This window comes from Hoplias malabaricus, chromosome 14 (genome assembly GCF_029633855.1).
Source record: "Hoplias malabaricus isolate fHopMal1 chromosome 14, fHopMal1.hap1, whole genome shotgun sequence".
Taxonomy (NCBI): Eukaryota; Metazoa; Chordata; class Actinopteri; order Characiformes; family Erythrinidae; genus Hoplias; species Hoplias malabaricus.
In genome coordinates this window covers 33,828,671-33,841,357 of record NC_089813.1, presented here as the reverse complement: position 1 = coordinate 33,841,357, position 12,687 = coordinate 33,828,671, and the positions used below count along the sequence as shown (strand labels likewise).

The 12,687-nt window shown below is 40.7% G+C and overlaps 2 protein-coding genes across 4 annotated transcripts; both read right to left on the bottom strand.

Moving 5' to 3' along the window:
• Positions 1 to 3,087: 3,087 nt before the first annotated feature.
• On the bottom strand, positions 3,088 to 10,405 carry hyal3 (hyaluronidase 3). Its single transcript, XM_066644417.1, has 4 exons — positions 10,342 to 10,405; positions 3,842 to 4,752; positions 3,647 to 3,736; positions 3,088 to 3,453 (listed from the first exon to the last, which is right to left on the bottom strand). Exons 2-4 carry the CDS (start codon positions 4,739 to 4,741, stop codon positions 3,190 to 3,192), a joined length of 1,254 nt encoding a protein of 417 aa, XP_066500514.1. The 5' UTR covers positions 4,742 to 4,752; positions 10,342 to 10,405; the 3' UTR covers positions 3,088 to 3,189.
• LOC136666318 (N-alpha-acetyltransferase 80) lies at positions 6,024 to 12,357 on the bottom strand. 3 transcript variants are annotated; one of them, XM_066644421.1, is made up of 4 exons: positions 12,193 to 12,357; positions 11,373 to 11,536; positions 10,915 to 10,997; positions 6,024 to 7,112 (listed from the first exon to the last, which is right to left on the bottom strand). In XM_066644421.1, the coding sequence occupies exon 4, from the start codon at positions 7,001 to 7,003 to the stop codon at positions 6,254 to 6,256; it is 750 nt and encodes a 249-aa protein (XP_066500518.1). In that variant the 5' UTR covers positions 7,004 to 7,112; positions 10,915 to 10,997; positions 11,373 to 11,536; positions 12,193 to 12,357; the 3' UTR covers positions 6,024 to 6,253. The 3 variants fall into 3 exon arrangements, with proteins under 3 accessions (XP_066500518.1, XP_066500516.1, XP_066500515.1); XM_066644419.1 differs by lacking the exon at positions 11,373 to 11,536; XM_066644418.1 differs by lacking the exons at positions 10,915 to 10,997; positions 11,373 to 11,536.
• Between the last annotated feature and the right edge of the window lie 330 nt (positions 12,358 to 12,687).

Here is a 12,687-nt window from a genome sequence, read left to right as displayed (position 1 = left end):
TATTTTTTGTATTTATTCAGATTCATTACTGAGTAGGCCTTCTGTCTGCATGGTGCCCCATGGACAACAGGCCTGGAGCTTTACTTACTGACAGTGACACTGTAACGTGGATGAAATCTGGAATCGTATTCATGATCCTTTTCAGTTCAGACTTAATGGTTCGGGTTTATGTCTGGGCTGTGTACAGAACTTGAGAAACTGAAGGACTAGCACTATATCACTGTAGGTTTCATAAAAATAACACTGAATAATTTGTTCTGAGCATTGTTTGTTTCTGAGGGTTTATCTATGCATCAATTCTACCTCACCTATTCATCCATCCATTATCTGGCCAAATATCCAAATTCAGGGTCACGGTGGTGGAATCTTTGGGCGCAAGATGGAAATACACCCATACACTCACTCACAGTCACATTTGAGTCACCAATTAACCTACCAATGTGTATTTTTGGACTGTGGAAGGAAACCGGGGCACCCAGAGGACACACCAACTTCTCACAGTCACCTGGAACAGGAATCGAACCCACAACCTCCAGGTCCCTGGAGCTGTATGACTGTGACACTACCTGCTGCACCACCGTGCCGCCCTACCTCACCTATGTGATCATTTATTATTTGCCCTATCATACACCTTTACACATGATGAACTTGACCACACTCCTATTTCTGGACCATTGCTCTTGATTAATCCTCAGCAGTTAGTGTCGCAGTCACACAGCTCCAGGAACCTGAAGGTTGTGGGTTCAAGTCCCGCTCCGGGTGACAGTCCGTGAGGAGTTTGGTGTTCCTCCGGCTGCTCCAGTTTCCTCCCACGGTCCAAAAACACACGTTGGTAGGTGGATTGGTGACTCAAAAGTGTTCGTAGGGGTGTGTGTGTGTGTGCGTTGCCCTGTGAAGGACTGGCGCCCCAACCAGTGTGTACTCCTGCCTTGCGCCCAATGATTCCAGGTAGGCTCTGGACCCACCATGACCCTGGATTGGATAAGCGGTTACAGATAATGAAAACACAGAGGCTGAAAGAATATAGACATAAGGTCAATTACTGTGTTCAGCACACTTCAACTTAGCTTTTCATTTTTCATTTAGCGTTAGATAAATAGAAGTAAATTTGTTTATAACAATATGATATGACAGTATAGGTATATACATTCATTATCTGTAACCGCTTTTCCAGTTGTATAGGTATATACATATTTTTATATAGAATACTTTGATTTTTTTTATACATTTGTTTTGTTAAATTAAAAAAAAGAAAGAATTGTATCTCAAAATGTCTGTCTATGTAAGCAGGAGTAATGTTGAAGTCTCCTGCTCCTCCTCCTCCTCCTCCTCCGGCGTTTGTGCGAGTCAGTAGTAAAGACCTGACTGAGATTGAACTGCACTCTGTGGATTCCATCAGTGACCTGCACCGTACGCACACAGAACAACACAGCAAAGGTACCACACACAGAGAGCAACACAGTAAATGAACCACACACACAGCAAAGGTACTACAGGCATATGTGTAAATCAGTGATCAACAACACACTGAGCTGAGTTATATACAGTAAAACATCTGATGGTATCCTTTATTGTAATTTCAAAGGCTATTTCTCCACACTTCAAAAGTTCAGTCTTAAAACTCGATACTGTTCTACTTCTCAGGATCCTTGTAATCCCAAACACATATAATCCTTACTACACACACTAACTGCATTTCTTATTTTAATTACATTTTTTTCTCATCTCACAGGTATCAGGCCTCCTTGTCCACAGCCTCCATCCATTAATGGAAACCTTCAGATGCTGGACAGACCAGTTGTCTTTCGAACAGTTTCTCAGAGAAGAAGATCTCATTTGAGCCCGTTCAACAATGTGTGCATTAGGTGGCGCTATTGTTTGATGTGTGGAGCTATACTTCTCATTCTTCTCGTACTTACACTTATCTTCAGCTTCTTAGGTGAGATAATGTCCCACTTATTTCCAGTTAACATTGTCTTGCTAAGTAGATGTGTTTTAATAGTTTAGCTACAAATATCCAATACGGTTTAATAATATCTGATGTAATATGTGTGTTTGTCTTGTAGTTCAGCAGAGAAATGCTCTACATCGGTTGTCTGAGGAAATAAGGAACATCAACTCATTAATCAGCTCTAAATGTGGAAATGGAACAAAACCCTGAAAACACTTGGGTGCACACTGTCTACAGTTACATCATCAACAGAGATTTTGTGCAGAAAAATGTGTATTATTAGTATTTTTTTTTTCAAAATAGAGGATACCAAATTAGAATTGTCCAAGAACTAAAACAGGGTTTCTAATATTATATAATATTTCAATAATGTGACGTCACTATAAAAGAAGGCTAACACATTCATAATTACAATCATGTTTGGGAATGTTTATAGATCGCTAATTAAATGAGTCCAAAGATTTTATAGATACCAGGAACCTACAGCTGGGTGCTGTGGACTTACTTTTGGTTTTTGGTTTAGAATTGTGAATGGAATGCATCACATTTGAGGATATAGGCACATGTAAATGGAGGGGGAAAACTCCATATTTCAGAATATAGATTTTTAAAAAACTTTGGAAGAGCAGGTGCCTACAAACATCAGGTCATATACTGTAAAATTCTAGGGTCTTAACTGTTTACTGAATAAGTGTATTCTTATTACTTGTAAATGTACAGGGGGTCCTCGAGTTACGACGTTGATCCGTTCCTACGTCGCGTCGTAAACCGATTTTCGGTGTAAGTCGGAACATACGTACATACTGTACGTAAATAACATACTGTAAGCACTTATCCTATCATAACACCTATCCTCCTCGGTCCCGAGCCGCGTAACCGTGTATTCTTCCGATGCGCACACCAAACACGAAGTTTGCGTTACGACGTTTACGACGCAAAACCACTTAAGTCGAAACAAGGCTTTATACAGTAAATGGGAGATGTGTCGTAACCACGAAACATCGTAACTCGGGACTGACGTAACCCGAGGACCTCCTGTACTGTATACATGTATATATGGACCATGATGTGTTTGAACAGAAACTTTTTTGCGTGAATAAAGAATGAGAAACAGATACTTCATGCTTTAACGGATTTAGTAATACATGATCTGTTTGATGAACAATGTATTATATTAAGACACTTTGGTACAAAACAAATACGTTGGTCTCAGGTTGAAGTGGTGGTTCCTCTGTGTTTCATTCTGGCGTGATGCCCTTCTCACAATACTCTCCACTCCATCCTTCATAACATGCACATTTGAACTTTGACCTAACTTCATGGGCTGATTGGCTAAGGAAGTCCAACATGGGGATCATGTGACCAGAGTGAGGGTCTCGTCTGATGCAGCGACCCTTATCATGACACACCACTTTAGTGCAGAGTTCCACCCCCCGACGCAGAGCATCCACATACACCCCCAACACTGAGCTTATATAGTCATTGAGAATAAGACAATGACGCTGTGGGGAGAAAGAGAGAGGAGAGAGGAAGATGAAGGAAAGATGAAGACAAAGCACATGCCATGTTTAGATTTAATATAGTTAGTATTTTTAAACATACATAATCACATATAAACTCACAAAACAATAAAAGATTATTGTCCGGAGTACATCATGCAGAACGTACACACACAAGCACAGACATTTTCTTTACCTTCGACTTGGAAAAAGCAAGATTACCCCACAGCACCACTCCAGCAGCACCTAAAGCTGCACTCTCTCCAAGGGTGAAGTCCAGGTCTGTCTACACAAACATACACAGTTCAAAAACAATACTTGATTACATTTCTGATTCTACTACATACTGCCCACAGAAAGTAAGTGCGTGTGCATGTACACGTGTGTATACCTGGTTTAGAAACTGCAAAGTTTGTGTAAATGCTACTGTTGCATAGGGCAGAACTGGAGGGGGATGTCTGCCAGGTGAATGCTGGGAGGCCACACGGAGTGCTTCAAGTACTCGGTGTCTCACCATCAGTTGTGTGTTTGGGTTTCCCGCCAGTACACGGCGCACATAAATACTTGGGTACAATGCTGTTGAGTGTTGCCATAGAAACGCCAGTCTATCATTCATCATCTGCGTTCGAGGTTTGCAGCGCCCTGTGTACCCATCTTCCTTAGCCCCATGGCCATTATAGCAACTGGGGAACCCATAGAACCCCCATAATCCTTTGGGGCACGTTTGGAGGCCTATATGTAGCGTTTCGTTCATAAAAGCTTTAGCTGATTGTTCAAACTCTATTGCAGCCTGTATGGTCACTTCTGTCTCAGAAATCTCTGGATGTTTCACCTTCACCAACTCTTTAGACAGTTTGTGATAAATCTTTTTGGGCCCATAATTTCTCCTCCACAAAGGGCGCCACGCCTCCCAATCCAGCACCGCCAGTCCAATAAAACTCTCCTTCATAAAGTCACGGATCTGGTGCTCTGTGACTGCCAGGTGAGCCTTCAGAAACCCCAGCTGAGGGATTCCACCATTTACTCTTTCCCTTTGTTGGTTGATATAGGGGTACAAGCCAAGTCGCTGCTCGTAAAACAGGCTGATGTTCTCCCCTAAAAATCTCTGCCTGTGGTTATATATGATGCCAAACTTTTTCAGAGGTAAAGAGACTCCAAAGCGTTGCTCACATCTTGCTGTGGGCATGTTCCACACCACTGAGAAACCCTGCTTCCCAACTGACCCCAGCCCTGCAACAGGGCTGTTGAGAAACATGCTGAAGGTCAGGAGGGAGATGGAGCTCCAAAACATGGCGCCTCCTCCTGTAGGACAAACATATTTGCAATCTGTCAAAAAAAAACATTTCAAATGAACTGGCTGATACTGATGCAGTGTTTGCCCATTTTCACCACTTTGTCATACAGAGAAAAGCCAATCATTTAATGATTTGTGCTGTGTTATTTTTCAGGACAGCATTGCACTCACTTTATTATTTAAACATGATGAATGCATGAGTTTATATCATTTGAGCCCTTCAATTTTATATGACCAACGTTTCCAGAATACATTGAGGAAACATATTATAAATACATTGGTAATACTCTCACAGCAATAAAGAACTGTGCTAATGTACTAAATTATTTGTAATACAGTAATTAGTGGCTAATTTATACAGTCACTTCAACAGAGTCATACACCACAGACTAACCACCTTCTTTCTGGATTAGCTAGCTAGTGGGAATCAAAATAAACTACCCTACCCTAACCAGTAAACAATTAGCCGTTGATTCAACATTGAAATAACGTAATGACAGCCGTCTAATCAACGTTCTCTTAAGGTTGAAAATGAAAGTTGAAAAGACGTCCAAACACAGACATTGAAAAGACGACTATTAGACGTATTTTGGACGTCCACTGACGTTATTAATTGGTCCCGAAATAAATTACTTGTATAAAACGCGTTTTGGACGTCCACTGACGTTATCGATTGGTCATCACTTAACTAACTTATTAAGATGGATTTTGGATGTCCATTGACGTTTAAAATATGTCCTTGATGGACAGACTACTTTTAGACCTGTTTTGAACGTCCAGGGACGTTCCTTGTTTTCTGGGTAATGCATCTTCTCAGAAGTTTCACTCTGTGTAATAAGGTCTGTCACATGAAGCGAGTGAGGAAGTGGCAGATTTTTAAATTCTCAAACTGTTTTTAAGGCAATTGTGTGAGACTGCTTTTAACTGGCAGGGTATAAGTTTGTTGTAATATTACATATGATCTACAAAGCTTGTAGTGCCTCTGCAAAAGAAGCAAATTTGCTACACCTATCGTATCTTCACTAATCAGCAGTTATTGCTGTTATATGCAGCAGTTATTTATTCTTGGCGCTACCAATTTTAATCAAGTAATTTTTTACCGTTGACAGTAGAGCAGCACAATGTCTTTAAGGGGCTAGAATTCTGATTGTTACAGAAAAGAACAGTATAAAAAACACACACAGGAAAGCACTATTTCCATTGTAATATGAATGAAAAAGTTAACACAAACAGACAAACAGCCTGGCAGTGATACTCGAGTCACCATGATCAGAGTAAATCCAAAATGGTTTAATAAAACATTTCAATATCTTCATTAAGGCACTTTTAGTGTGTTTCAAAGTTCTTATTGCGTTTGTACAGCAAATATAATCATGTCCATTGGCTCCTATGACAAAATAGCCTGAGACAGCAAATGAAAGTTCTAGAATCACTGATAGATATTATTACATTGGTCAGCGTTCACGCCAGTGTGCATTTGTGCATATGGGAGTGGTAAGTGTGTCCATATCAGATGTCCTTGTGCATCCAGAAGATGGGCAGTCCTCGGCTGTCTGTATACGGCATCTGCTCCAAAGTCTGATCAACTGGGGTCCATGAGGAAGGAGGAGGAGGAGGTGGGGCAGGAGGAGGGGAGGAAATTGGAGAGGAAACAGAAGGAGAAGGGGCAGACGCTGGAGGAGGATGACAAGGGGAGGGATTTAATGCAGGAAATGGGGGGGATTTTGGCACAGAAAGTAGCACTAAAGGGGGAGGAGGAGGAGGAGGCGGGAGGTGTAGAGAAGAAGCAGATTTTGATGAAGTTGGGAATACGGGAGGCAGAGGAGGACCTTTAGGGGATGTGGCGGCTTCATCTCTTTTTTTTATCTCTCGCCCCCCTTCTCCCTCATTCTCTGAGGTCCTACAGAACTTATGCAGCAGCTCCATGGGCATGATGGAGGCCAGTGTGCCCACGTTCTGGACGGGCCGCGATGAGACATAGCCGATGTGGGCATAGAAATGCTGCTTGTCATGCGTGGTGAGGTAGAGACGTGTGCAGCCCCGCCCCCGCGCATAGCGCTCCACCCCCTCCATCAGTGCTCGCCCATAGCCCTTTCCCCTCAGCCCAGGCTGCACCACGACAGATTCCACAAACAGATTCCGGCTGCCCAGCACCCGGGACAAACGAGCATGGCCGATCAGCTCCTTGCCCTCCAGCAGGAGCAGGTTTACGGGGTAGTCATTACTCGACTGGCGGAGGCCATGAAGCCTGGCACCCATGCTGCGCTGCCACTGTGTGTTCAGGAGTTCTACACATGCTTCCACCAGGTCCCAGTGCTCGTGAAGAGGAACGATACGGACGGAAGGGGTGGCAGCATCACCATCGCACCTGCACACGGGCGGGAGTGAACATGAAAAAACGGACTTCATTAACACCTGAAATAGGTCCTGCTCTATGCACTAAATACATTAAAACACCCACGGTGAAATTACACGACTGTCCAGTTTCCAAGTGAAAATAAGTCCACTACAAGTGGACAAACTTTAAATAATTTAAACTATTAAATATATTTTTCCCAATATTAAGATTGTTATTGATTTCCAGGACTAGTTTGACATGAGGAGAGCAGTGATATCTTCTACAGTATAGCAATCAGGGGTGGAGGTGTGATTTGAAATTGCTGGCGGATGTAGTCACAGTGTGCAATGCGTTAACTGTGCTGAGACCAGACCAGAGGTGTTCTGTACTCTGACTCAATTTATTTCGTAGAGTTAACAATTCCATTCGATGCAGAATACGAAGCATTCTAAAGGAGTAAGCTGAAGTATACAGACTTGGTGGCTGAGTTGAGGGAACGCGGGTGGGAGGCCGGTAGCAATAGGTTTTCAGGAGATTTGTAGCCAAGTCTGCCACATCCTTGCCTTTGCAGTTTGGCGTTAGAGACCCTACATTAAGGGCAGCTACTCAGAAGTAGCTGAAAATTTGTGGATAAGGAGAGCACAGACCAGTTGGGGAAATAGACTGTAAAATGTGGATCAAAAATGCCCACAGCAACCCTAGTGTAGGAGAGTGGGTGGGCCTTGTGTGAAGCTCTAATGGATTGGCATAGGCTATTTTACACCTTACCCTGTGTATGATAACAAGAGTATATCCAGGTTATCCACAATAACGTTTGAGTTTAGCTTATGAATGCTACCTGAGCCACTCTCACATTTTAATGCTATCAAAATTAATCAAATGAGAAGATCACTTTAATTTGTTTAAATATCAATTGTTAAAGGGTTTATTTGTTTATTAGTTTTAATTTGTATATCCAACTGTTCTCCAAAAAATTCTCATGGGCTACAAATACCACCACTTCAGTAAGAGCGATTTCACACCTACCTTGTTTGATCCAGATTTTCTGACTTTTCAGTTTGGTTCATAAACAAAATTGCAGGTGTGAAAAGGTGCCTCGGACCATGGTCCGGACCAAAGAACCCAAATTTTGTCAGACCAAAAGAGGTGGCCTTGGTCAGGATCAAACTGAACCATTGTTGGGTTCATATGTATTACGAAAACACTTTTTGGATGGTTCTGACTTTCGGACTAATAACAGGAAGTTGAGACACCCAGTAAACAATAGTAGAAGAAAAAACAGAAAAGAAGTAGCACTAATCACGAGCCGTGTTAGCACATGGAGAGAGAAGGAGATAAAATATTTAACTGAATATTTAACTGATTTGGTCTGACGAATATGTGAAAAAAAAAGCTTGAAAAAACACAAAAAATGCTGAAACGTATGTCTTATTTTCTGAGAGGATGAGAGAGAGAGGACAGGACAGGGGAAAAATGCCATTTGAAGATAAAGAAAATGCCGTAACAATATATAAAGGCACATTTTGCCATCCGGAAAAGCTGTGCGTCCGCTGATGAGATGAGACCTGGATAGCATTCTAAGCCCAAACCAATAAAAATCAAGTGTATGGAGATGCGGTCCATGTATGTGATGATGACAGGATTAAATTGCTTGTTAAACTGCCGTGTAAAACCAAAACTTACTGGATCAAATGTATACATTGTAACAAAATCATGAGCCGTAGCTCGGAACTTGGTACAGACTTGGTACAGACAGATGTGAAAATGCCCCAAGTGTACCCAATCTCACAGTGTGAAGAGCCTCAGAAGGGTGTGGAGAAGCATTAGTTCCCTTCAAGACAGATGAGGCCAAACCACTGTGTCTTTTCTAACTGCAGCTAATGCAACACCACCACAGAGATTACATCAACTGACACAAGACTGCGCTTCCTGGAACCATAAATGGACAGATGTGGGAAGCAAAGGACAATCCTACTCAAACAGCGATGTCAACTGTGGTCTCTAGGACTCCCAGACACGGACGGCTGAGGCATCACTGGGGATCAAGCTCACAATTCAGATATTAAGTTTATTTTGTTAATAAACTATACTTTTTTTATAAATATTTCAGAAAATGTAATAATATAAAACAATGAATTCCAAAATAGTTAAATCATTGCATTCCAACACAGCACTGGACAGCACTAATGGTCATTCAAACCAAATAAACAACTGCTATAACAATAGAGAATGCTCCATTAAACCGCACAAAAACAAGAACAAATTTGTTGCGTGAGTTCCTGATACACAACCCTGATATGCTTTTGCAAACAGATCCCCTTTCAAGACCATAGTAGCTTAGTATGAAGCAAGTTTTTCTTTTGACAGCTCCAAGAACATATTGCGCAGTTTAACAGCTTCTAACCACAGAACTGACTAGACAGCACAGTTTTAGAAAGGCTATTTTAAAGTGTGTGCAGGCTCTTCTTAATAAACTAATAGACGTTGAGCTAGAATTTATTTGTTTTAATTAAAAGAGTCGATAAAAGCCTAAGACACAGAAGTTAAGCATAATTTTGTCAACTCAGTTTACTGTGGAGGTAAACTATGTCATCGCCTAACCCAAGTTTATTAAGCCTTTGTTAAAATACAACATGATGAACAGCTAATCAGACTATGATACAAATATCTTAAGTAAAACTGTAAAGTAAAAAAACAAACAAAAAACATTAGCAAGTTAATAATAATAATAAATTTAATTTATAAAACACTTTTCGAGTAGCCAACGCGCTGACAATATTAAGTTTAAACAAGTTAATATGTTTTCGTTGTCGTGGAGACAACCATCAAAGGGTCACTGGCTGAAACATCTGTTTTAGCACAAAATCTTATGCAAAACCACTGTGAAACAATGTTGCTGACAACAGGCAACACATCACAATATATTTATTAAAATTTCATGTAGACGTTTTCAGCAGTGCAGCTGTCAGAGGTATTTAACACTTCGTGTGTCTGATTACTCAGCACTATGAACAATACTGACTTGCGAAGTTTCTATGGAATAGTAAATTTCACACACTCCTAGCACAATTCTACACACTTAAGAGTGACATATTTAGCATCTGTTCTTACAGAAAAATTTCAGAATGACTTTGTTGATGAAATGTGGAAATAACAGAGTTTCACTATGACTGCATCTGATTACAATATTAATGGGAACCTAGATTTAGAAAACTAAACCCTACAAACCACCAAGCAGAATAAAGGCCAACATTCTTACCTGAGATGATGTGTATACAGAGAGAGACAGAGCTGAGTCTGTTTTAAACACACACTCAACTGCACCTAATTAGAATGTGTCAGCATCAGGAAGCGAGAGAATGGCCATACGGGCAGTGGTGGTGCTAAACGCCCATGACTGCTGATCTGAGATCAGGTCTAGCCTGTCAGTGTTGCAGACATTAAAACTAATCTCAAAGCAAAACTGGTCTTAGACCATCAATTAACACTTAGATCATTCTGGTAGCAATCGATCTCACAAGTGGTAAAGAGTGTTGTGAGAAAGAATTAGAGAGGTCAACATTCAGAAATGCAGGCCCATTACTGGCAGAAATACAGGCTATATACGGTATGAACAAAGCCTTTAACTGCAGTATTAACTTGCAAAGTATTTGCATACACATGAATAACCACAGCATTTAGTTAAAAGATGAGACAAAACTATATATAACACACTATATATAACATATAACACACACCCCCCCCCCCCCCCCCCCCGTGTTCGACCTATGTTTTTTTTTTTTCATTCATTAGGTGCAATGATTTCAATAATCACTGGAGTAGGATTTCCTACCTTGTATCTACACTCGTCAGCACTCATCACTTCAACAACCAACAATATCCAGCCAAGAGTGTCCTGTGTCCACGGATAAAGGACTAGAGAAAGACCAACACAAAAAAAATGTGCAGCAACAGATGAGCTCCTCTCTGTGACAGTAGGAGTTTCTAACGGATTGGAAATTGAAAGGACAAAGTGTTTGAAAACTCCAGCATCACTGCTGTGTCTGATCCACTCGTAGCAGTGCAACACACACTAACCACAACCATAATTATGTGAAATCGCACAAATCTGTGTACACAAACATTTTCTAACATGGGTTGTGCTGTGCTACTTTATCCTGAATAAATGTATTTGACAGCGAGCGTGTTTATGTTGAACTTAATTAGAACATGTGGATGGAGATGTTTTCTACATTACTGAATTATACAAATTTTATTTTTAAGTATCAAACAAAATCTTCCCCCACTTACTCGCTTGATCCGTGCCCCACCAGCTTGCTAAGTTCATATAGATCCATATTTAGCAGTGTCTCTCTCCTTCCACTCATTAACTTTCAGCACCGTGCATATCTGCACTGTGAGCCACATCCCCACTAACATTACTCAGGTAACCAGGCAGACCATCTTTGCTGAACCTGTGTATGTAGCATTAGAGTCACAGTCAAAATCGGACATGACAGTTCTGCAGTTCTGGTTCTTGCTGAGAAAAAAAAAAAAAAAAAAAATTATATATATATATTAAGGATAACTTAAATATAATATAAGGATAACTTTTAAAAGCCTCATTTTCTGTTTAAAATATTCTCCTACAAATCTTTATGTTGCTGTGTGTTCTATGACTGACGCCAGAGGGCGCTGTAAAGAGCGAGGGAAGTTCTCAGTTTACTGTGTCCTAATATGGTCTGAGCTTGGTGCTAGCGACAGCAACCGGCTTTAACTTGAAAACACGGTCACTGCTAGCCTCTCAGTTACTGGGGGTGGTTTCCAGTGTTCAGCAGATTTACTGTTTCTGTCCCAGTAGAATAAACTCAGAGTAGGACAGAATTTAAGAAGTTTAAGAGGCTATATTCAAAACGCATGCATTTAAATCAGCACGTTTACTAAAACGCTACACGTTCATAAGCTGGCCTTATACACATTAACACAGCCCAAGACTGGAGTTAGCGTCCTATCTTAACTATTCATTCCACTTTTAATTCAATTAAAATGTATATTCGGACAAATATAAAGCCAAATTAAGCTCTGTATTGCTGCTGGAAGTTAATGTTAACGTTAATAACTGTTTACCCACATTTTCATCGCTATTATCTTCCTCTCCGCGGTGGAACACAGTCACAGTTTGAAGCAAACAGTAAATATCTTTTACAGAACCCCTTATTATTCTGGTGAAAGGCATAATTTCACATCTGCGCTCCGCCTTTCACAGCTTCGACTCCTTGACAGTCTTCAATGAATGAGCAGATACGCGAGGGCCGATTCGTGAACGATTCGTTCATTTAAACAGACTCGGAGAACCGATTCAATGTCCAGTGAACCAAACGAGTAGCTTCAACACCATGAAACATACTTTTAAAATCCTATTATATCAATCTTAAACTCATAAGTAACTGTTTCAAATGTATAAAAATGCACAGAAAACGGCTTTGTTCAGCTTCTCGGTTATAACACCACAAAACTGACAGCTGTGACAAATGAAAAAATTGTAAGTCACAGGATTTATTTGCATCTCCTCAGAGAAAAAAAACCCTGAAATTAAAACCCATCTCCGAAAAGTATTTGTCAATTA